Genomic DNA, 26,144 nt, shown 5'->3' on the forward strand with positions numbered 1-26,144 from the left:
AAACTGACTTTTTTTTTCCTGTGCTAACCTTCATAGCAAAGTTTCTTGAAAGCACTAAATTAACATGGAGTCTAAACCTGCTAACCTCCCATACAATTCTCAGCCCACTCCTAACTAATTTCTCGTTCATCCACTTCAGCAAAGCTGTATGTAATTAGTACACTTCACGTCTCTTTCAATTGAGTTTTGTTGACCTCTCAGCAGCATCAGAAGGGTCAAACATGATTTACGCCTTGGCTTCTGGAAATATGACTGTCTCTTAACTCCCAAGATACTGCAGTCTTGTATTTTTCCAGGAATTGAAAAATATCTTAGTCTCACCAAGGGTAGTGGTATGGTTTCATCTTTCTCTATACAATTACATTTCCTTGGGATGCAGTTCTTAACCCTCTACTCTTCAGTAAATCAAGAACCGCCTACCCCTTGAACATTGATGCTGCACCAGTTGCCCTTCTAGGTACTGGGGAACATCTGTGAGTATCACAGACATCAACTTCCTTTCATAGAGCTTAGGTGTTACTCATTGCGTGGTTTTATTCTCACCCAGGCTTTAAATACCAGTCACTTGTTAAGGCTGACAACATCATAATATATGTTTCCAAGCCATGGTTGTCTTAGCTACATACACACATATCTAACATCTATTTGACATTTCAAACTTAACAAATACCAAACTGATCTTACATTTAATCCTTATTCTTCAAACTCTGCTTTGTTTATAAGATTCTGTAGAATCCTGAGAAATGATATCAATAGTTTTCCAGTTGCCCAAGCAAGAAACTCAAAAGTCATCAATATCTACTGAATCCCATCTGTTACATGGGCAGGTTACTCTACATCTACAATGTGCCTAGGATTTATTCATTTCCTTTTTCAACTGTTAACACATTTTTTCAAGCATTCATGTTCATCCATCTCTTGCTTGTACTCAGGTGAGCAAAATTAGTCTATCTATAATGTCTATCTTTTCATATAACTTCCCTGCTTCAAATGATTTCTTACTACTTTTAAAATCTGTTTTAAAATTATTTACATGGTTTTGAGAAGACCTTGGATTGTATGGGTCACAGGTCCCTCTCTATCCTTACTTTTGTTGACTTACCTACAGGTTCTCTGCCAACCATAATTTTTCTAGTTCCTAAAACAGTTAAATTCCTTCTTCTCTCAGAGACTTCTTCCATATAAGACACTTTCCCTGGAAGTTTCATTCCCTACAAGCTTCTTTTAGAAAGCAACTTTCCAAGGGAATCTTTTCGTTACCCCCAAATACCCCCATTAGTTAGGTACACTTGCCAGAGGCGGCACACTGCACCAGCACAACTCTTCGTTTTAATTACTTGGTGGTTATTCTAACTCTTGTTTAATATCTATCTTCCCTACTAGATTGTACAATCTTGGAGTGCTGGAACCAGCTCTGCATTTTTCACAGATAATTCCTCTGTACTCATCACAGTGCTTGTCACAAAGCCAGATCCCAATAAATAACTGGAATGAATGAATAAATCAATAAATCTTAACATTGCAAAACCAGAAGAAACTAGCTTAGAGCTAAGGAAATACATATCAAAAGAAGTTAAACACAAGAGCAAAGCTGAAGCTATAAACCATTTTCCTTCTGGGTACTGCTCACAAGCTGACTTTCCAAAATTGATATGAAAAGTGTTTTTCATGGGAAATGTATCATGACATATTTTAGTTATTTTTGTTCCACATATATATATATTTATTTATATATTCTGTTTTTATTTATTTACCTTTTGGTCTATACTTATTATTGGCTTTATTAACAACAATTTCTTATAAAATAGCAAAGATTCTGGGAGTATAATATAAAGCAGTCTGCCTAAAATCTTTTATTTTTTTTTTTACAGTTTGGGTTTTATCTATAAAATATAACTAAAATGTTGCCTTCAGCTTTATAAAGTATTAATTTTCCTTTTGATAAACATAATTATTTCCTCCAGGTATATGAGCTAAATTAAAGATTTAAGTAGATGGAATTCTTTCTTGCAACCCTCCTTTGAAGATTCTGGCTCATATTAACAATCATTTATCATATTCCTGTTATCTGCATAGGGGATAATTACTACAGACATAATGCATTAGAATTGTAGAAGCAGTTATTGATATTTTAAGCTCACAGAAACAATGAACTTGATTGTTCATTCAACTATTCTTATTTAGGTGTATCATCTTGTAAGGGCATGGGATTTGTCATCTGATTTAAAGTAGCTCTGACCTTGAACAGATCCTTTAACCTCTCAAAACTGTGAGATGAGGATAACTCTCCCTTGTTCAACTCCGATTCAAGAATAAAATGACATAATAAGTGCAGAGGTACTTTGTAAATTTTTAAAAATTGACAGTACAAAGCAAGATATCCATATTATTTCTAGATAGTTCCAACTTCCTAATTTCAAATTATAATTGGAAGAAGTTATTAATACTAGGAATACAAAGCCATGATATCAATTACTTTCAAACCACATAACTAACAGTAATTACTTTTTAATAGAAAGATGAATTATATAAAGTTACTTTCAATTAAAAAAATGATGTATGATATAACAAAGCAGTAATAATGAGATTAATTTCAATTTGAAATTACAAGAGGGTTAAATAGCAAGACTGAGCTGACAGATTTTATTTTTCCAGTCTCAAAAATACTATGGAACAACACTGATACTCTATTATAGTATGACTTAAATCAGCCATGTTTATGAATATGCAGTTCACTTATCTAAATAGAGAGTATATGTGTATATATATTTATGCATGTACATACAAAACTTTACCATTAAATGTTAAATATGATATGTAAAGAGCAATAAATGTTAAAATATGACCAATATGACAACTCACTAACAGAGTTAACTGACTTTGAATCAGAATACATTCTTGAATGTTCACCTTTATAGCACATATCTGAAAACAGTTTTCGAATCCCTCCTGTGGACTTTGATAGTATCACTAGCATGTAATGATGTAAGCACTATTACCTAACCAAGGTAGAAGCTCCCAGTGCGCTGTGACTAACGATGAATGTCCTGCGACACTATGAGCTTCTTTGGAACTCTAGTCATAGTTCTTTCTGGGGCTATGTCTGTGGCTGCTTCTGCCTCATTATGTGATAGACTGAATCTTTCCAAGCAGCTTGTTTGGTCAAGCATAATGGGCTCACCATTATCTTTGGCCATGTCTTCCCAAAAGTGAAGGACTAGACTTGGTGTGTTTGGCAGAGAAGTTGTCTTCTTTGCTAAGGGTTTTTTCTGGTCTCAACAAAACTTTTCTATGTTGGTTTTCACTCTTACCCCTCAATCCCCTCTCTGCTCATCCTCTCCCCACCATTTCCACCACTAAAGCTGTCAAAGTGCACTTACAAATGAACCAATCTTCCATGGCAAGACAGACTGAGAAATTTTGATACATAAATAATCATGAGCAGACCCTAGAATTTATGCTTGCTTCTGTAAAATTATGTTTTCAATATTAAGAAAAAATTCAGAGAGGCTATAAAAGATAACACGATATTTATTTTCGGCTTGATAAGGCATACGGTTGGCTTACCTTTAATAATGTTGGGCTTTGGTGGCATGCTGAACTCATAGACAGTTGGTTCTGAATATCCCAATCTATTGGCAGCTGTAATTTGAACTTCATACCCCATTGTCCACTGTAGATGCTCCAAAATAATGTGGTCTTTATTTCCCTGAACTTTTTTCTCTAGCCACTGGTCTTCTTTATCTTTCTATAAAGGAAATACAAATATATTTTGTAAATACACAGGCACTAAAGTTGTGATCTTTTAAAAAAATATTTCATCTACCTTGAAATGGAACAGGTGGTTTTATTAAATCAAAGAAAGATATTTTCTCATCCACAGGGATAAGTGAAGTTATATATAGATGAAGTCCTTTCTAAGATTTTTCACATAAAAATTACAATGGTTTTTAAATTAGCTAAAGAGTGGTAATTTCATAATTAATCCTTGATGAGTCAGCAATTGATAATTCTCTATCAGGATTTTTTTTTTATTTCACAAACATCACTTTGCTGTTTAGCCACTTTGTTGATTATTAATAATCATGTGAACAGGAAAAAATTAAAATATTATATAGGAAAACCTAACATATCCATTAAAATAATTGCCAGAGACTATTGTTTAAGGTTTGGGGTAGGTGAGGGTAAAGTGTCTTGCAAACAAAATCTGGATTATTTTTATAGATTCAAATTACCACTATTCTTTTTATTATTATTATGTTTTAGACATACTGAAACACCATGGAAGAAAAAAATTATTACCTGTTAAATAGGTTATAAGCCTAAGAAATTTTAAAATGTTATCTTATCCTTGAACATTCTACACTCAAATCCTGATTCTTCTTCTAAAATAAATGTTTTAGACCACATGACATTTTAAATTACCTTTTGTTTGAAAAAAAGTAGTAAGACTGCAATTAACAGAAAAATAAATTGATATAACTTTATGGATTAAACTATCCTAAACAATGTGAACATTCAGCTGCACCATATGTTAACCATTTAAACATTTTCCTATGTTTAAATGGTAACCTCTCTGCCTTGTGTCCCTCGTCTCTACTACAGCTAGCAGCTGCCTCCATTAGCTTTCATGAGGGATGAGTGAGGAAAATTGAGTACACTGTATATTCCAGGGCATTAAGAATCATAACCACTTAGCAAAGACAGCTATTACTAAGGAGAAACTATTTCTACAATAACTATACAGAAATGAAATGATATTTTCTCTGAAATCACATATCAAATAATAATCCATCACCGCAATTGCAAATCTCAATTTCCCAGAGGTGTAATTCTAAGTAAATTGTAACCAGGCCATAATGATAGATAGACAGATCAATAGATAGATGGATCAATCTTTTTAACCTCAGAACTCAGCCCAGTAATACTTTATGTTGAGCCAGTATTTGACAATGTTTCTCTGACTACAAAGAATAACAATGTTTTCTCCATTTATAGTGAAATTTGAAGACTTATTATTTAAAATTAAAGTGTGGAAGTTAAATTCATGACTGCTTTAAATTGATGTATTATAAGCACAAAGTGTTCTTCAAAAGAAGACAACAATATGGTTTTGATACTATACTGTGTTTCTCTTTTCTTAATTATTTTTGGTTACATAGAACTTTTATTTCAAAGGATATCAGTTGGCCTGTTTTATTATTTCTTCTAAAACTGAAGATATTAACAGCTTAAGAAAGCCATGGGTTTTGGACAAGCACAGAAAGTTATAAACAAGAAGTATTTCCCTTGCTTTTTGAAACTTATAAGTATACTAAATTATTAGACTGGATTTGTGTCCAGTATTAGTAAAGGTGTTATGAAGTGTACTGGAAAAGCCACTGGAAAACAGGACAATCCGGACCAGAATCCTTGTAAGTTGTCTAAGTCACTAACTGACTAGTAAAGTTAAGAAAGGAACCAAGGTTTGCCTTTGAAATGCTTAGGACAGCTGTACTAACAGACACAATTGTCCCAATGTCCCCTTATGTCATGGATGTATCCATCAATTATTTATTCAGTCTTTATTGGGTAGTAGGTTGTTCTAGAACTATGAACACAATGGTGAACAAGTAATGTGCCTTGTTTTGGAGTTTACAAATCAGTACAGAAGAAAGACATAAGTTCTTTGAAAAAGCAGAAGGTGCTTTGGGAGCATGTAACAGGGAGAAAAATATATCCAGAATCTAGGAAGGTTTCCTCTGGGGAAGAAATGTCACCAGCACTGAAAATAAGAAACTCCATTTCTATTTTTCTTTGCATTTGTCCTCACCTAGTTAATGAAAAGAAGGTGTGATTCCTTCACAGAAGTTTAGAACCAGAAATAAGCACAATGATTGAAAACCTTGGAAAGATGTCAAAACAAACACTGTAGGTTTATTGTTTTAAACAAATGTGAAAAAATACTTCATAGGAGTTGACCAAAAATATAAAGCTTACAAAAATCTCCATTCAAAAATAATTTTAGATGATATGATATATGACATATATATGCAAACATGCATTTATAGACAACAAAATACACATATACAAATACTTGTTATGCAGTATATTGCATATTCACACACATACAGGAAGTGGGGTGAGGAGTAAGAGGACTGAAGGGTTAGATAAGGGCGAAGTGACACAAAGCAGTTGCGAGGTGCCTCTGTAGCCATCCCCTAACCCAGTAAATCAGAAACTTCTATTTAACTATCAAGTGCTTTGTGAGAGTGAGTATCTATTCAGAGCTGAGTTTTGTTTTGGCTCTGAGTAGAGATATGGGTGAAAAAGCCAGAAAATAAGACAAGAGCTGATAACTAGATTACCCCAGGATACAATTTATTATTCAGAAAGACAAAAGGACTTCATGTCCTTCAGCTAATCCTCCAAAAATATTATTTCTGGGAATTGAGCATTTGGGGTGAAACTTCCTGATGAGCCCAAGATGTGCAGATAGTTTGTATAAATTGACAATCACTTAACTCTTAATTGTTAAAGTTCTTAGCATGGCAAATTAAAAGCCCCTCCACCATATTAGATAGTTGGACTGATGTGATATAAGGGTCTAAAGGGAGTTCTATTATTTTCCTCAATTTAAATCAATTTCATTTCCCATTCACCATTAGACAGGAAGCTTTTTAATCCCTTAATTGCTATAGTTAAAAAATAGGAAAAAATTAAAGTGGGTGTTACCAAATACTCCCCTAGGCATCAAAATCTCAACTATTCATTTGTAGAGTGCCTAATTTGCAGAACTTAAATGCCAAGGGAACAATTTAAGATAATCTAGTTGCTAAATGTTCCCTTAGGTACTTAATGAGATGATTTGCTGAATAGGGCCATTATTAATAAGCCAATTAAATGTTGAAGGGCAGCTACTGAAAAAAAATGGTCATTTTGTTTCGATATAGCTTTTATTAAGCATTCCTTTTTGTCAAAACATAGATAGCAGGGCCATGTGACAATTAAGGGGATATCTTAAAAGTTATTCTAAAATCATGATCTCAGTCCATAGGGAAATATTTACTATCATCTGTATGGAGGAAGAGTGGAGGAGAGATGGAGAAGGTCTTGCTTTTCTTATCTATGGAGGGCTTCTTGACTGTTTTTATTCATTCAAAGGAGAAATCCACTAACTTTCTTTTCAAAGTCTCAGGGTAGGTATGTATAGTCAGTATCATCTTACTTGAAAACTGAGTAATTATAAAAAGAGAGGACAATGGAGGTGGTGAGCTCCTACTAATTTGATTAATTTTAAGGTTCTTATGATTCCAGAGTGTTATGATTTAAGACTTCACATTTCCATGTAAGGCAGTTCCTGGCTCCTGGACTTCCTGGTAGCCTGATTCAGCTATTTATTACTTATGTGACCTTAAGCTCCATGTGCTACTCTAAATATGAGAGAGGGGATTTAGCACTCTGGATAATTTATACACACAAACACACACACATTCCACTGTGATTGAGAAAGATGTGAGGTTTGGAAGTTTTTAGGAGAGTTTCAAATTCTATTATCTTTTCTTTTTTTTTTTTGGTATTATTATAGCTGACTCAAATCATTTTGTTTCAGGTCCTGAAGCTTGGTAAAATTTTGTAAACTGGACACTACTTTACCTACTTCCTAGTCTCCATCACCCACGTACTACTTTAGGGAAAAAAATGATCTAATTTTTCCTATTCATCATCTTCTGTGTTCTCACAACTCACAAAATTAACACAGTGCATGTTATTTCTTGTATTAATTAATTCTCGTATTTATTAGTCTAGTTAGGATCATTTATAATTGCACAGCATAGATTAACTTATTCACTGAATCACTGATGCATTTATTCATTCAGACAACAGTTTATTTGATGCTATTAATACACAGATAAATAAAAATCACTTTTTTCCCTAGCAGCAGAGAAAATTACCAAAAATCATAGGTCTATTTATGTCCATAACTATTCATTGTTGGAAAATATTTCAAAAGTAAACTGATGGCACTTAAAAAAATGTGAGTGTACACATCTAGATATAATTAACTTAAGTTTAATAAATTATCAATCAATGTGACACATCAACGAAAGAAAAGACAAAAACTACATGATCAATTCAATAGCTGCAGAAAAAAGCATTTGATAAAATTCAACATTCATGTTAAAAACTCTTTAACTAAAGTGGGTATAGAGGGAACATATCTCAACATAGTAAAAGCTATATATGACAAACCCATAGCCAACATAATACTCAGTGGTGAAAAGTTGAGAGCCTTCCCACTAAAATCTAGAGTAAGTAGGCATATTCTCACCACATCTATTCAACATTAGAAGTCCTAGCCATAGCAACTGGACAAGAAAGGAACAAAATTGGAAGAGAAGATGTAAAATTGTCACTATATACAGATGATACGATACTATATATAGAAACTTTAAAGACTCCACAAAAAAAAAAAAACTACTAGCTCTGATAAACACATTCAGTAAGGTAGCAGGGTACAAGATTCACATACAGAAGTCTGCTGCAGTTTCTTTATACCAACAGTGAAAGGTCAGAAAAAGAAAGAAAAAAAATCCTGTTTAAAATTGCATCAAAAAAATGAAATACTTAGAAATAAACCTGGCCAAGGAGGTGAAAGACTTATATGCGAAGAACTACAAAACACTGATTAAGGAAATTAAAGAAATGGAAAGATCCCATGTGCTTGGATTGGAAGAATTAATATTGTAAATGGTCATACTACCCAAAGCAATCTACAGATTTAATGGGATACCTATCAAATTATCCAGGACATTTTTCACAGAAATAGAAGAAATAATCCTGAAATTTATATGGAATCACAAAAGACAAAGAATTGCCAATACAATACTGAAGAAAAAGAATAAAGCTGGAAGAGTAACTCTCCCAGACTTCAGACAATACTACAGAGCTACAGCAATCAAAACAGCATGATACTGGCACAAGAGCAGACATGCGGATCAATGAATCAGAATAGAGAGCCCAGAAATAAGTCCACACACCTATGGTCAATTAATCTTCAACAAAGGAGACAAGAATACACAATGGAGAAAAGACAGCCTCTTCAGAAAGTGGCATTGGGAAAGCTGGACAGCTGTATGTAAACCCCATGTACAAAGATAAACTCAAAATGGCTTAAAGACTTAAACATAAGACATGATAAACCTCCTAGAAAAACATAGGCAAAACATTCTCTGACGTAAATCTTAGCAGTATTCTTCTAGGGCAGTCTATCAAAGCAATAGAAATAAAAACAAAAAATAAACAAATGGGACCTAATTAAACTTAAAAGCTTTTGCACAGCAAATGAAACTATAAATAAAACAAAAAGACTATCTATGGAATGGGAGAAAATATCTGCAAACAATGCAACTAACAAGGGCTTAATTTCCAGAATATACAAACATCTCATATATATAGCTCAATAACAAAAAAATACACAACCCAATCAAAAATGGGTAGAAGATCTAAACAAACTTTTCTACAATAAAGACATACAAATAGCCAATAGGCACATGAAAAATGTTCAATATCACTAACTAAAGTAATGCAAATCAAAACTACAGTGAGGTATCATACTAGTCAGAATGATCATCATTGAAGAGTCTACAAACAATATGTACTGGAGAGGGTGTGGAGTAAAGGAAACCCTCCTACACGGTTGGTGGGAATGTAGTTTGGTGCAGCCATTGTGGAAAACAGTATGCATATTCCTTAAAAATCTAAAAATAAACTTACCGTATGATCCAGCAATCCCACTCCTGGGCATATATCTGGAGGGAACTCTAATTTGAAAAGATACATGCACACCAATGTTCATAGCAGCACTATTTACAATAGGCAAGACATGGAAACAATCTAGATGTCTATGGACAGAAGACTGGATAAGGAAGTTGTGGTATACAGACAATGGAATACTACTCAGCCATAAAAAAGAATAAAATAATGCCATTTGCAGCAACTTGGACAAACCTAGAGATTGTCATACTAGGTGAAGTAAGCCAGAAATAGAAAGAAAAATACTATACAATATCACTTATATTTGGAATCTAAAAAAATGAGACAAATGAATTTCCTTACAAAACAGAAACAGACTCACAGACGGAAAACAAACTTGTGGTTACTAGCGGAGAAGGGGGGAGGGTAAATTAGGAGTTAGGGATTTGCAGATAGTAACTACTATATATAAAATAGATAAACAGCAAGTTTCTTCTGTATAACAAAGGAAACTATATTCAATATCTAATAACAGCCTATAATGAAAAAGAAAATGAAAAGGAATATGTAAGTGTATATACATACAACTGAATCACTATGCTGTACCCCAGAAATTAACACATTGTAAACTGACTATACTTCAATTAAAAAAAAAATGACCTAAATTTCCCAGGTTTGCCCAATGTTGAGAAAAACAGGAAACATTTCTCAATTTCTTTTGTAAGGCCACCATTACATAGACACAATTAAAACAACAAACAAACAAAAAGTCATCACGCTAACTGGAAACCAGAAAAAGTTTTAAATTTGGCTGCATTTCAAAAATTGCAAGAAATGAGTAGGTGTTAGAATACAAAAATGATGTATGTGAATTAAAAATGACAGTAGCATGTTTTTGTGAAGGAAATACATTTAAGGGAATTTATTAAATGAATTAAAGTGAATTTGGGGATATGAAAAAGGAAAAAAGTTAAAAATAAATAAAATTGACACAGTGTAATGGGGATAACCATAATTATTAGTAAATCACTTTACAAAATTTAAAATTTTGTTTCACATTTAACATATTCCACATTAGACACAAATACTCAATGGTACTTATGGTAAAGTTGTTAACAGAAATCCCTTCTAGTGGACTTTGGCATCATTTTTAGTTGAAGGCAAAGTCAATCAGGTGACTTTCTTCATCAGTCTGCAGCCAAAGGACATCCTTCATTCCCTACACAGATGACACATCCCAAGACAGCTTTGAGCTGTTGGAAATCCCCTGTTAGTTACTGGTAATTAAATGTGAAGAAATCTATTCCCTCTTTCTCAAGTTCAGTGTGGCCATTCTTTGCTATATGTTGATTAGAATGATTTATTTTTAAAAATCCATATTAAACAAGTATATTTTGAGTTGTTAATAATTTATAAAAATGAATAATTACTTTTGAGGTGTGATTTTCTAATCCTACCTACAGTAAAGAAAATTGAGAAGAGGGCTTAGCTTGAAGTTACTAAAATCAAGCAGAATGGAAGGTGAAATATTCTGCTAAACTTGTCAGAAAAATGGGGAAAATATACCTTATTTCTGAAATGTTGCTAAGTGTAGAAATCACAAGATGAAAACCATGGCATTATTTGGATGATCTATGCTTAGACTTAACAAAAAACAAATAAACAAGCAAACATTTTACAATTTATAATGATGAATTTCAGCAACAGAAAATTATCTGATTTCCTTTTATCATTGTTTTACTTAATATGCATTCTCTGCTGATATATCTGTGATTCAACACAAATTTATTGCAGCTTAAAAACACTGTACCAAATGATAATAAACAGGGTACTTACACTTCTGTATTTCACAATATATTCCAAAATGGGGGCCCCTCCATCATCCTGTTTGGTGATACTGAGTTTAAAGCTCTTCCCACTGCTTGGCTGTCCATGTATGGATGGAGGACTTGGTTCACCTAAATAAGCAATATAACATTCTTGATGTTTGCACACACCTCGTATGTGTAGAGAAACTGCATTTAAATAAAAGCAACACTGTTATGTGTCAGATTCTATGATATTATCCTTGATGTATCGTTTCCCATTTGCTCTTTGTTGTGATCCAACCTCTGAGCCTCCTTTTCCCCATCCAAGAAACAGCAACACTCGTAAATCTAGAAGTCTCACGCCAAAATTGTGAAAACTCAGGACCGAATATATTATTTATATTGATGTGAAATCCTCTGAGAATAGAACTCACTGCATTACACAAGTGTTAAACTTTATTTCCTGTATTAGTAATGTGCAATCATTTATTTTATTAATGTAAATTTATTCTGTAAACATTCTGCAAACATGGATTAATATAAACATATTAAACCATCAAACTGTATGGAATATATCCTTACCAGGAAAGCAAATAGCTTAGCAATTAGTTATCTGATTTAATGAGCATTTTTTTAACTAGATGCAAATTTGAATAAAGAAATTTTGTAGCATCATCCAATCTATAGGTGGGTTAATATCTTTTTAAAAAATTCTAGCTTCATGAAAGTACCTGCCTGTGATGTCATTCTCCACATAGAGATGGTATTATATCAAAGATACTTATAATACTTTCGGGGGGTAGGTAGTTAAGTTTGTTTGTTTGTTTATTTAAAGGAGGTACTGGGGATTGAACCCAAGACCTCATGCATGCTAGACATGCACCTTACCACTGACCTATCCTGGAGATTATAAAAAGAAGAAGAATCAAGACAGAACGCACAGGACCTTGGGGGAAGAAAACAACATTACCAAACTTTAGTTCAACCCACTGATGCAGAGAGCATGGTGGCAGCTGAGGGAGGAGATGTGAGGACGGCAGGCAAAGATGTGTGGAGGTGGAAGGTGTAAAGTGACTGGCGGTGTTGCTGAGGACTGACTGTTAGAAGAGAATGGAAAGACTTTCCATTTAAATTAAGACTAAGTCATTCTAGAATCATTTTAGTCTAGAGGCAGGATTACGAGTCAAGATGTACTTGCAGTCGTCCTGGTGACAAAATAAAGAAGGAATGAAAAAGACACTGGCATCGGGAGTGGAGAAAAGGGAACACATCTGACATTTTATGAGAACCAACAGAAAAGAATTGGTCAGAAGTTAGGATAATTATTGCGATCAATTTGACTGCTTTCTGTAAGTATATATAATAGGCAGGGTTATGCATTGATTTCATAACAGTATTTATTGAGTCATGTTCAAGTTTTCTCACATTTTTTCACAAGTTATTCAACATGAAGGAAATGTAAATTGTTTAATTTATCTTAACTTCATGTAATGCAGTTGACTTAAAATAACCCAGAACAGGACAGTAATGACAGTAATGACAGTAATGTGGAGGTTGCAATAGTTACTCTTCTGCTGTCACCACTGCAATGGATTCATACAGTGGTGCCTTTTCCTCCCACTCAGGGCCTATGGAATTCACGGGCTAAAGGCAATGGTTATGCCTCAGACAAGGAACAGAATATTACATGTTACATAGAAACGTTTCTACCCTTTCACAGAGTATAGTCTGAGTGCTACAATCTAATTAATCAGACTATAAATAAGTATGACACCTTCCTGACTGGAATAATCTCCTGAAAGTAATTTTAATGTACAAACTGTACTTTTCTTTCCCCCTTGCTCCAGAACAAAGTTATTTTTAATAAAACCATCTTCAGAAACCACTTCAACAGACACATAGTTCACTCCCTCAAAGTGCTGAAATGTCTCCCTGTATTTCAGTTTTGTTCTTTGTTTTCTTTTTGGAGGAGGGAGGTAATTATTTTTGTTTGTTTTTAGGGGAGGTACTAGGGATTGAACCCAGAAACTCTTGCATCTCTTGCATGCTAAGCAGGCACTCTACCTCTTGAGCTATACCCTCCCCCTCTCGCCTGCATTTTAAAATCCCATTTAAATTTGTAAGTAAAGAGAATGGCAACAGTACAAAATAGAGAGGATTACTTACGAACTGGTAATGTTTGGAAAATTTCTATTTTACTGTAGTCTCCTTGCCCTTTTCCATTTACAGCTGCAACCCTGATTTCATAAGTTGTATTTGGTTCCAGGTTGCTCAAAACAACCATTGCTAAACGAAAAAAAAAATATGCCTATGATTAATGCATTTTAATGAGTAAAACAAATCAACCTATTACAAAGCTGTGTGAATAATATCACCGTAAATTTTCCCATGAAATATCTGAAAAAATAAGAAATACACATAAGAAGAGAATGATTTGTGAACAATCCTCTTCTTCACCTCTGTTTTAGCTTTCTACACACATGCAGTAACTTTCAAAGAAGAAAATTAATAGTTCCGTTTGTGATACTTACACTCACAAAGTAGAAAGTAAAATATTCTCTTTCATCTTTTTAATATTCAAGAAATAAGATAGATTTAAATAAATACTTTATTGCATGCATCTCAAATATTTTATCTACTCTAAATGTATTATTTCTATAGAATTTAATGGAGATATGCCATTTAGTATCTAGAACTCTGGCCTCTAGTATAAAGTGTTTGAGTCATGTCCAAGTGTCACAAAGTTGACTGCTGCAGCAGTAGATCATTTATTCAATAATCTCAAATCAAATCAAGTTATTTTTAATGCTAGCTTGAAGCTTGTCATCTCTTGTATTTTCTTTCTGAATGTCTTCTCAATTATACACTGTACCAGGTCTGGATTCAACATGACACAAACGAGAAGAAAGAATCTGAAAAAATACAGGGATATAAAAGTTATTAGAAACATCTCCTGGGTCATGCCAGCGCTGTTAGTTTGCTGGAGAATCTTAAATACAATTTCAGATTTCAAAATTTTTCATTTTGAAAAATTCCTTTGACGGAGCTAACAAAATTCCATAGTTGCCTTTATCCTTACTGCTTTTGCTAAACAGAGTAAAAATTAACCAGTGGAATTGACAATGCTTTGATGAATAATCAAAAGAAAGTTATGTCCAGTTTACATAACAACTTCAAGCCAAATAATCAATTCATAATAAAGGATATAATCAATCACAAAATAAAAAGATTAAGTCATAAGTAATCAGGGTCATATTCATAGGACTATTGATTAACATGAACCATGACTGAAAATGGTACACATTCAATAAAATTCTAATGTAATTTATTAATTACATTATAATATACATTCACTAGATAACATTTTCCATTTTACACCAAATGAACATATTTAATAAATTGGTTTTGATATTTCCTTGTGCTCCCTTCTTTTCCCCAATATTATCATATATATCAGATAAATATTACCAGAAAAATATATGTTTTGGATATCAATCAGACCTTATTTAATCCAGTACAGATGTTTCAAAATCATTAGAAATGATAAATTTCCAATTAGTGAAATTTACATTTGTATTTCTCAGTTTCTTGTAAATAAAAACTGAACTTGTGCTTGAGAATGCATTTCCTTGTCAAAGCCTCAGATGAAAACACATGGTGTCAAAGTTAAGGGAGGCCAACTGGGAAAAGACTGATTGGCAGGGAAATCCAACTGATTAGAAGCTGCAAGAATAAACTGGAAAGCCAAAATTTGAATCCAATTATTTCCAACAGGCTAACAACCAGTGAGCTTCTTCAGGAAAGCCAAACCCAGCTGGCTGGTGACCTGGAGTAGTGAAATATATAACAACAGCTTGACAAAAAATACAGCTAAATGGAGAGAAGGCTCATGCACAGATGAAGCTGGTCATGAAGATTATGGAAAGGGAGAGGGAATCAAATGAAGAGTTAGGCAGCTAAAATGCTAAGAAGTTGGAATCCTATTGACCTTAAGAGAGAAAGTTTCTGCTTTAGGTCAGCATAGCAAGGAATTCAAGAGTTAAAAATTTATAATATTTTATCATTGAATCAATTAATAAATATAGCAAATTTAAAGCCAAAGTGAGATTAATGCTTTACAAAACCATGTTTACTCTTCATGGCTTAAAACAAAATGCTTGCACCCTTGGACAATCAATAGCGTCACGGAGTAGTTTGTGTCTGACTATCCTCTTCTTTAACCTAATAAAGAATGACTCGACGTAGCTTGTAGACATATGAGAGACTCTTGTGGGAAATGGTCAGACTGTAATGAGCTCTAACAAGACCCTAAAGTGATGCATGCTTTAGACTCATGAAAGGAGCCATGTGGCTCCGGGCCTGAACCCACCACCGACTGCGATTCAACTAAATCTTAGGGCTGAGTTGGTCTCTCAACTTCTAAAAAGAGACATTTTATTAAATATCATAGAAACAAAAGTATAAAAACAGGTTGAAAGAAGGTATAGAAAAAAAATCGTGATCTGTGAAATAATCGCTACTATGAATCAATTATCCATGCAAATGGGGATATTATGTGGAGGCTGAGAAATAATACAAAACAAAGGATAGTCTAAAATGTATTCATCTTTGACTCTGGTTAGTGGAAAAATAGTTTATGGGCAAAAATAGTCAGTGATACTTACGAGTATCAACATTTACACAGATAATAGAGAAAGAGATTATGTTACACAAGAATATGAGATGGCCATAGTTGCCTGTAACGCTGCAGACAACTCTGGTATGTGACATCCTTTCCATACTCTGTGCCGTGAAGATGTAGCTGCTACCATCGTTTTATGAGGCAGACTGTAAGCTCAGCTGTGTAGGTGAGAGCAAATAGCAATGTTTACATTCAACTGTTTGTCTTCATACAATCAAACAAAAAAGCAATCGAATTTAAAGCACACAACTCTAACTGTAAATAAAACTCTTCATTTCATCAGAAGTGTAGATCATGCTATTTCTCTTTTTAGGTAAAAAATGGGTAACAGTAGAGCTATCTAAGTATCAGAGCATATGAAATCAGGGAAAATTGAAGATACTACTTGGATTAAACAATTAAAACAACAACACACATTCACACAAAAGCAACTTCACTATTTATTTGAATTATCTGAGTAATTCCAGTAAAAGCTCTTTCTGGCTTGGATTATCAGCATTCTTTCCCCAACATTCCATAGGGATTACGAGGAGCTTTGAATGTCCCTCTACCTCTGCCAAGGGGAAACCTACTTCTTTAATTACATTATGATCAATTCAGAATTGATGTTCCCCATGTTTCCCCTTCTTCTCCTGTTCTCAGACTCTTCCCTTTACTCCCTGAGTTTCACAGCAGAGCGGTTTATGGAGGAGAGGAGAAAAGGGGGTAAACTTTTCTTACATCGCTGGGCTAAACCACTCAAGAGGTAAAGCGGATAGGGGAGGTCTTACAGAAGACTTTCCAAATTATAGGGGAGAGGCCTGGAAGTAAACCTACTGATGCCAGTTTTACAAAATTTAAATACAAGAAGTCAGTCTGTTTTTGAGTTTTGACTCCAAAGGTTTTGGCACAATAACCTTTATTATGAGCCTTATTAGCATTGTGTGAACATAAATGTTACTGCGTGACAGAAAGAACTCTGTAAATTGGGACCAATTTAAAGAGAGGGAAAGAAAAAGAGTCAGGGGAGGCAAAGCCTGTATCTGTAATTTGACTTGCCTTTCTTAAATGGGAGTATATATATACATTAAATCACCTGTAATGTACTGGCATATTACCAAACATAGGGCTTCTGAATACACAAGGTAGGGCTCGAAAGCAAACCACCACTTGAAATCCAAAGGCTGTGTACTCTATAATACAGTGCCTCAAATTATGAAGTTAGTTAATGGAAGACTTTCTTTCTCCAAATGTGTCCATACAATAGAACAAAAGAACCACAAACTAAGGTGTGAGATGGGTTCTTTCTCTATAATTTATTAGAAATTCAAACTCAAAAATGAGGTGAAAGTAGGTCTGATTACAAACCACTGACAGTTCTCTAAGGACAAATGACATACATTAAGGTTTTTTTATGGTTATATTCAGTCAGCATGATGTGGAAACCATAATGCAATTCTGAAAATTATAAACAATCATGAATTTTTCTTTGGCATGGCAACAGGGGTAAGTTCTGTAAAGAATCTGGTTTCCTTCACTAATTTAATGTTCCTGGTTGATTTAAATATAACTGAGTTTCATAAATGATCATTTTGTCACCTGGCTATAAGTGCAAAATACTATAGCAAAATATTGAAATACATTAAAAACAATGACATTTAAACTGGCAAATGATAGGAAAATAGGAATTTTTTTTTGCATTATTTTTACAAGTATGGACATGATATTACTAGAGAGAAAAATTTGAAGTTGAAGTCTCTCTTTAAGAAGGGAATCAGACTTTATTAAAAGAAGTTGAACAAAGTAAGTTCTGTTTGTTCAGATAACAGATTGTAAATTCCTCCCCTTGGCTGTCAAGAGAAGCTGAGGCTATAGAATGTTTACAACCCTTGGAGCAACATAAATTACATGTTTGCAAACTAATTAGGCTGAGCGAAGGTCTAAAGTGATATTAAACCTTGCCACGCTCTCTTCACTCTCAAACTCCAGATCTCTCCATGGGTTTTTCCTGCCTTTCAGCGTAAGCAGATAAGGGCTCCCTCGGTGCAGAACCGCTGTATCATCCACCTAAAATGGAACTGTTCAGGTTGTCAAGAACTGTGAAACATGTCAGATAGCTACGAGAAATCACAAAGCATAGGCAGGAAAGAACTAATCATTCAAAATTACACTTGCTGTTAATCTCCTTAGATAAATCTGAAAATATAATGAAATCCCTGAAGTTTCTCACCTAAGATTCAACTTTTGCTCTCTAAACAATTAAAACAAGCCAATAAAAAGCTATTTTTCTTTTCATTTTTCCTTTTTTTTTAACAGAGAAAGAATTCTCTGACTCCTTTCTGCAGAAGTCTGTAACAGGCTTGAATAAAAATAAAAGTAATTTTTTATCTGTTTTATCCATAACGTAGATTTTTTTTTTAATACTCTGACTTCAGTTAGTCTTTATATACACAAGAATGACTTCAGGGACAATTTCATTATTAACACAAATCATCTTTAAGTTTACTTAAGAAGTTTATGTAAATAATAATCTCAGTTCAATTATAGTTTCATTTATTATGAAAACATAAATTTGTATTTTTGTACAAATTATATTGTATTTCAATAATCCTTTAGTTGCAAAAGAATATGATCTCATCTCTCACCTTTCTAAAATAATCTTAGAGACGTTTATGGATCGTGATATGTAATTGTATGGATGTATGCTATAATATAAATAACATTTATGGATAGATTCTTTGGAATAAATAATTCCTATGGATACATATTTTGATAAACAGTAGAAATAAAAATTAATCAAATGATTTAGTGCTGTTTGTGTGGGGCTTTGAGTCAAAGCAATACGTTGTTGACATTTTTAAAATCTGAGTTCATCATTTCTGAATTTTCATAATTTTCTCTTTACGGTACTGCTTTTTATGTTCTTTTTCATCATGAGTATAAACTATGCATAAAAACAATAAAACAACTTAACAATTGAGTTTTAACTGATACAAGATTTTACACAAGAAGTACTTAATGTCACTTGAAGTTAAATGGCTTTTCCTTGAAATATACTATCTATATAAAAACCTTGATTTAAAAATAGAAAAGTTCCATCAAAATTTTTTTCATAAGCTATTCATACATTTTTTCATTTCAAATATAACATTTGTTAGCATATAAAAATTATTTATCCAAGGAGAGTTCAATTGTTTATTTTTAGGATCCACTTAATATGTAAAATATGATAGATATATAATTACCCAAAATTTTCTTCTAGTCTAAAACAATAGGTTTTTATAAAATACTCATAAAACCTCCTGATGATTAAAAGTAATCAGAACATTATTTTTCACTCACAAATATGCTAATTTCTTAAAATGTCTATGCCCACAAAATTCTTTCTGTTATAAGCTCTTTTACCCCCATTTTTTGGGGGAAAGCAGGAATTGAGAGCGTAAGTTTAGCTTTTGTAGTTAAATGCCCCTCCCTGCACCACAACTATAGAAACTCGAAGCTTCATTTTAGCTATTTAACCTCCTAATAGCATTTATATATATTTTTTCTATTATTGATTATGCTCTCTGTTTTTGTATTTGGCTGTTTTACGGTGAAAAGCTTTTTATTGTAAGAATCTTCTAAACAGAGCACATGTCATACATATCATATATATTGTCTCCAGCCCTCACAAAGCCTACATATTTCAAAAGCAGAATAGGAATTCAATAAAGGGTTTTTGAATTGACATTTTAAAAAATATGCCAAACAAAACATCATTTTCAAAAAGCTGACACAGAAAGGACACTTGCTAAATCTATAGGTGTTATCTTTAATTACTTAGTTAATTCTATTCTTGTGTTGCTAAACATTTAAAGTAACATTTTACTTCTTCAAGTAAAAGTTTTTGTTTGTGCAGAAAATCCACCATTTAAATCTCATTTGATAGTATATCATTGAATACTTAGACTAAACCAGTTTGGTTACAGTCTCCGTTTCACAGATAAATAAATGGAGGCTCAGAAGGATCAAACAGCCAAGAAGTAGCAAGCTTGGATTCTGTCTTAAAGCTTTGCATTGTCCCACAGTTGTATCCTGGCCTATTAATCCAGAGCACAGAAAGCCATTTGTAAAAAAGGAATCTAAAAAGTCCTCATTAACCTGAATGTAAGGAAAATGTATTCTCTCTTCCCAAAAATATTAATTACATATACAAATAAATGATAAACTAATAAAAATGATAATTCTGTATATACTTTAAAATATTTAATTTAAGCTATTAGAGGGCACAACCTCTTTCTCAGAATATTTTAATTAAGAGTTTCTGGATTCTCATTAGAAGGAACAATGTAAATCCATGCTGATGATCTCCTTAAAATCCCAGCACTATAAAATGGATACAACTCTGATTTTTCCTGTAGTTCACAGGAGCACATTAAAATTACAGTAATTTGCATTAATGAGAGATTCAGAGCAAAGTCAGATTAAACTATCTGATCAGTAAGCATTCAGATTCTTAAGATTCTCACAGTAGAAGATACTCATTACTAGCCGCTTCTGCCTATTGTGCATTTTGGCCAATTTATTTGGTCATTTTTATGTATTTTTAAATACTGTATCAGTCAGTTTTTTTCACGTATCCCATTCAAGGTTCCCAGCCACATTTCCAAATGAGGAGGAATGAACCCATCTTGCTTTATCATTTATGTCCTCTATTATGCAACACACCAAACCACACAGCCCAGAATTTCCCTTTGAATGTGAGTAAGATTCTGAACCAACGCACCAATGCAACTTTGGCCGTTTTTTGCACCCTACCTTCTTTAATTTTTTTTTTCTTTCTCCATTATCAAGGAAGTACATACTATTTTTTTAAAGTTCATATCATTACTCAGAATTTCTCCTGGAGAGGCCATGATTTTCTCTATAGTGAATCCAGACATCTCCTTTAGTTCTATTCATGCTTGTTATTTTACAATGAATTTCAGGACATGGAAACATTCTACTTCCTCTAGGTATTTGGGATCATATATGTTCCTTTCTGTATCTTGTTTCAAATAAATTAATATGAATGCTTACCACTCATATTTTAGAGATTTTCATATCCCGAAAAACTAAAGATAAAAATGTATCTGTAAATAATACTTTCAGCATTTAATAAAAACATTACATTATATTTTTACATAACTACTTTGAATGCTATTAAACTATTTTGACCTGGAGTATTTTAAAATATGTTTTTTGGAGAATCTAAATTATGAAACAGATAATTCCATGGTTAAATATTCATGTGCTTAATTCTTTTCTTATGAATACTTCATGTAAACTGAAGATGCTCATCTGAACAATTCCACTGGAATCTCTCATAAAAATTTTTAAAAAATGAATCTTAAATTTTAAAGTGCAAAGAAAGAATGTCCATAAATTACAGTTTCAGTAAATACTAAGATATGCAAATGTTAAGGGAGGAGTCTAGGCAGAGTAGGAAGCATCAGGAATCTGTCTCCCCACTTGGACAACAGTTGAACTGGAAGAATCTGTTTGATGGAAATACTTTGGAATTCTAGAGCCTATTAAAAGCTTGCAACTTCCAGAGGAAGAAATGGCCAGCAAATTAGGGTAAATTTTAGTCATTTCAGCTGTTAGTGGCTACCATCCCTACCCTAGCCAAGTAGTAGGCAACTGTACATACGTTCCTGGAGCAACCTGCACATAGCTTGTGGGAGCCACATGGGTAAAAAGGATTCTATCTTCCAAATATCAGGGATCTTGCTCTGATCTTTGCTGCTTTTGATCACAGAGGTGCCGACAAAGAGGCGGGCAGCCATTGCTGGTGCACCTCTCCTCATCGTTGCTGCCATCCTCTGGATGAGATGACTCCCTGGGAGTCTAAAGGACTGGCACTCTGAGAAGACTTTAGGTTATGTTTTAGTCTGATCCTTGACAAAAACACAGCCTACAACAATATTAAAAAAAAATCAAAACAATAAATAAGAACAAATAAGAAAAAGAGTACACACCAGGGAAAGAGGAAGCATCTAATTTTCAGAGTCACCACATTATTAAATTCAAATGCCCAGTTTTCAACATAAAATCACAAGGCATGCAAAGAAACAGAGAAGTATGGCCCATTCAAAAAAGAATTAAACCAACAGAAATTGTCCCTGAAAAATACATCATGACAGATATACTAGATAAAGACTTTTAAACAACTATGTTAAAGATGCTTAAATAACTAAAGGAAAGATGTGGACAAAGTCAAAAAAACAATGATGACCAAAATGGAAATACCAATAAAAAGAGAAACCAAAACATAATTCTGAAGCTTAAAAGTGTAATAAGTGGAATGAAAGATTCATTAGAGGGATTTGCAGGCAGATGTGAAAGGACAGAAGAAAGAATCAGTGAATTTAAAGATAGGACAATGAAAATTCTTAAATCTGAGGAACAGAGGAGCAAAAGATTGAAAAAAAATACAAACAGAGCCTAAGGGACCAGGGGACACGTACACAACCAACTGAACCAATATCATACTATAAAAGTTCCAGAAAGAGAAGATAGAGAAAAAGGGACAGAGAGAATATTGAAGAATTAACACCTGAAAGCTTCAGCGAAGAATGTAAACATTCAAGAAGCTCAATGAATTTCAAGATAGAAAATGTATATCAAGCCTTTGAAAATGAAAATAATGGTACTAACCACCTGCTTAATAACAAAGGCAAGTGCAATCTGTTTCTGTTATATAAATCTTTTTCTTTATTAAGAAATTTGAATACTTGATATTTGAAACCACAGGTGTTATCTCCTTAAAACTGAATTTTTTAAACTGCTATAGGTTAGATGATTAACTAGACTAATATTTATATGGAGGCAGGTTCATTTGAACACTGACATTTTTGAAGCTATCTTGAACATGCTTTTCTTTTCCCCCTTGAGTTTCTAATTAATTAATTAAATTTCCAATTTTATTGAAATATAATCAACAGATAACATTGTGTAAATTTAAAATACACAGCGTGAAGATTTGATATACTTAAATATTGTGGAATGATTACCCTTGAATAAGCTTTTTAACTTAGAATCACAAAAGTTCAGCTTTACTGAGATTACTATCTTTTGAGAGAGGGACAAATTCAAGGAGTTTCCTTTTTTCTTTAATTTCAAGGTGTAATACGTAAGTTGTAGGACAGACGTTCATATTTATTAGCTGCACCATATATAAGGTGAGGATAATAACCTTAAAGAAGGAAATTATATCTTGAATCTATCATAAAGAATAATAAAAGCAGGTGGAAGAAACAGCTAATGAGATGTGGGATCCAAAAGTATTCACTGACTTTATCTGCTATAGTGCAGTTGGCAAAAAATCAGAGGAAATAAAAGCCCACTGTGTAACAGACAGACAGACAGACAGACAGACAGACAGACACACACACACACACACACACTCAGTTTAACAAGAAGGACTGGGAAGGATTATTTTTGTTTTCATACTCTCACTATATTGAACAGTGTTTGGCGTATTGTAAGCACTAGTTGTTTAATATATTACAAATTGAATGCTACTCTATAATTTTGGGATTAACATATCAAAAATCTGATTTCTGGCTCTGTATTTGTATTATAAAAGGGAATGTGGCCCTATTTCTACAAAATCACATCAGTGAATTTCCACAGTGTGTTGGTAGGAATCTTAGATAGAGCAAGTAATAACTTATTTTCATCATACCATTTAAAAATTTTTTAAAAATCCCACAGCATGATGAATTGTCATAGATTTCCATATAGTGTGAATCAAAACATCCCACCAAAAAAGAGAAAATCTAACAATAAACATATTTTTATAGTTTAAAGAGGAACTCAAAAAGATATAGAGCAGAAAAACATATGTTAATATTTTAAGACCTACTGAAAACTGAGGATTTCAAAAACAGCACAAAAGCATTCACTCAGTCTAGAAAAAGAAAACAAAATTTATATAAAGTAGTACAATACACTGAATATTCTCTATACTTACTAAACAGTTAATAAAAGGAAACAAGTTTTACCTTAGTAACACCAGAATTTTGTTTCATGTAACAAATTTTGTTTCATTCAGGACTCCTCAGAGTCCTACCCTGACCACTCTTTCTAAAATTGCCCTGGACTCCCACCTCTAGTCACATTCCATCTGAAGCTCTTTTTCATTTGTCTTCATATTTCATATCACTATCTGTTTTTATATCTAACATATATCTTTCTATATTAAATGTTATGTAATATACCATAATGTACTATACTACACAATAATATAATGTTATTCACTAAATATAGCTTCTCCCACTAGAATGTAAACTCCATGATGACAAAGACTACCATTTTGCACTGGTGTATATCCTAGTACCTAAAATCTTCCTGGATATAATTGATATGTCCAAATATTTTGTCAGACTAAATGAATGAGCACATATTATTTCAATTAAAATGATCAAGCAGGAGTCACTCATGTTAACCAGAATGTGTATGTATATATACATACCAGAGGTAATAAATAAACTGCCCCAAATAACAGTCATAAGAGATGGAGTCATCACTAAACTCCTACTTCATAAAATGAAGGAAGAGGCACAGTCACTAAAATAACTATAATTTGAGCATCAAGAAATAGGAAATACAAAACAAATATTTTTAGGATTAAGAGAGAATCATCAGTTGAGGCAAAGAGTTGAAGATACAGAATGTAGGATGAGAGATCTCACCAATAGGTAAGGAGATAAGACAATGCGACCCTGGACAGAAGATCACATGCCTTGAATCCCAAATCCAAAGTTCTTACTTTCTATGTGTTCCTGTGTGACAGCCATATCCAGTTGTGGGGGTTAAGACATCTGGCAAAATATTCCCAATGGAAGCAGCTTAATGGAGTACATTCATTTTTCTGTCACTTGAGAAATACCCTGTCCATCGACACGTCCAAGTCACCAGAATCGTACAGACATGCTCTGTCACCTAAGGAGATTATCTTCCTTCTTTAATGTTAGGTGAGCCAGTAGCAGCAACATGTGTCTGTCATACGGTGACTGAGTGCTGCCTTTTGGTATAAAGAGTGGGGGAAAAATTAGGAATAATTAAGACTGCTTTTTAGAGTGGGAGAAATAGCTATCTCCATTTTATCAATAGTCTACTTTTGTCTAGACTTACAATATTTAAAAAATGCTACTATATATATATATATTTTTAATCTTAATAGGTGGCATGAAGGTTTATTCATATGAAGTGAATTAGGTTTTATATGACAGATTATTACATAACAGTAGTTCCCAGAAAAGCTTGTGAAAACTGAAAATTCCAAGGAAAGAAGAAAACAAACCCGCACTTCAACAATGTTGGACCAAATATTTAGGCATCCTTGGCCCAGTCAACTCAACACATAATATTAACCATCACACTTCCTGATCTACTTGTTCAAGAATTCCTCCAGGAAATATATACAGGAATATAACTGAAGAAGCATTGAGTATGTGCATATTAAACTTTGATCTGTTTTTCAAAGTGCTTGTACCAATGTACATTTCTGCTTGAAATCTACATCAGTTGCAGTTGCACCACATGTTTACCAACATTCTTATCAGCCTCTTTGACAATGTGATGCATGTGAAGTGGAATCTTACTTCATTTTTGACATGCATGAGCTAAGCAGCCTACAAAGAAAGTAGGAAAACAGAAGCGAAATATGTCCAAAGAAAGTAAAAAGAAGGAAATAATAGAGACCAGAGCAGAAAACAATACAATATGTTTTGAAAAAATACAATAGAGAAGAAACAAAGCTAAACGTTAAGTCTTTGTAAAATATTCAAAAATATCTTCTAGCCAACATCATACCAGAGTCCCTGACCAGCAGATAAGAAAAGGAAAAAAAAGTCTCAAATTGTCAAAGGAAATAACTGTTATCATTCACATATGATTTGTCAACATAGAAAACT

At 33.2% G+C, this 26,144-nt stretch overlaps 1 protein-coding gene across 1 annotated transcript in view; it reads right to left on the minus strand.

Moving 5' to 3' along the window:
* The window catches only part of NCAM2 (neural cell adhesion molecule 2), a 433,297-nt gene that overhangs the window by 34,057 nt on the left and 373,096 nt on the right, over positions 1 to 26,144 (minus strand). Inside the window, 3 exon segments of the mRNA XM_006192306.2 lie at positions 3,568 to 3,748; positions 11,572 to 11,693; positions 13,710 to 13,829. Of these exon segments, the coding sequence (XP_006192368.1) occupies positions 3,568 to 3,748; positions 11,572 to 11,693; positions 13,710 to 13,829 (423 nt within the window).

This window comes from Camelus ferus, chromosome 1 (assembly GCF_009834535.1).
Source record: "Camelus ferus isolate YT-003-E chromosome 1, BCGSAC_Cfer_1.0, whole genome shotgun sequence".
Lineage (NCBI taxonomy): Eukaryota > Metazoa > Chordata > Mammalia > Artiodactyla > Camelidae > Camelus > Camelus ferus.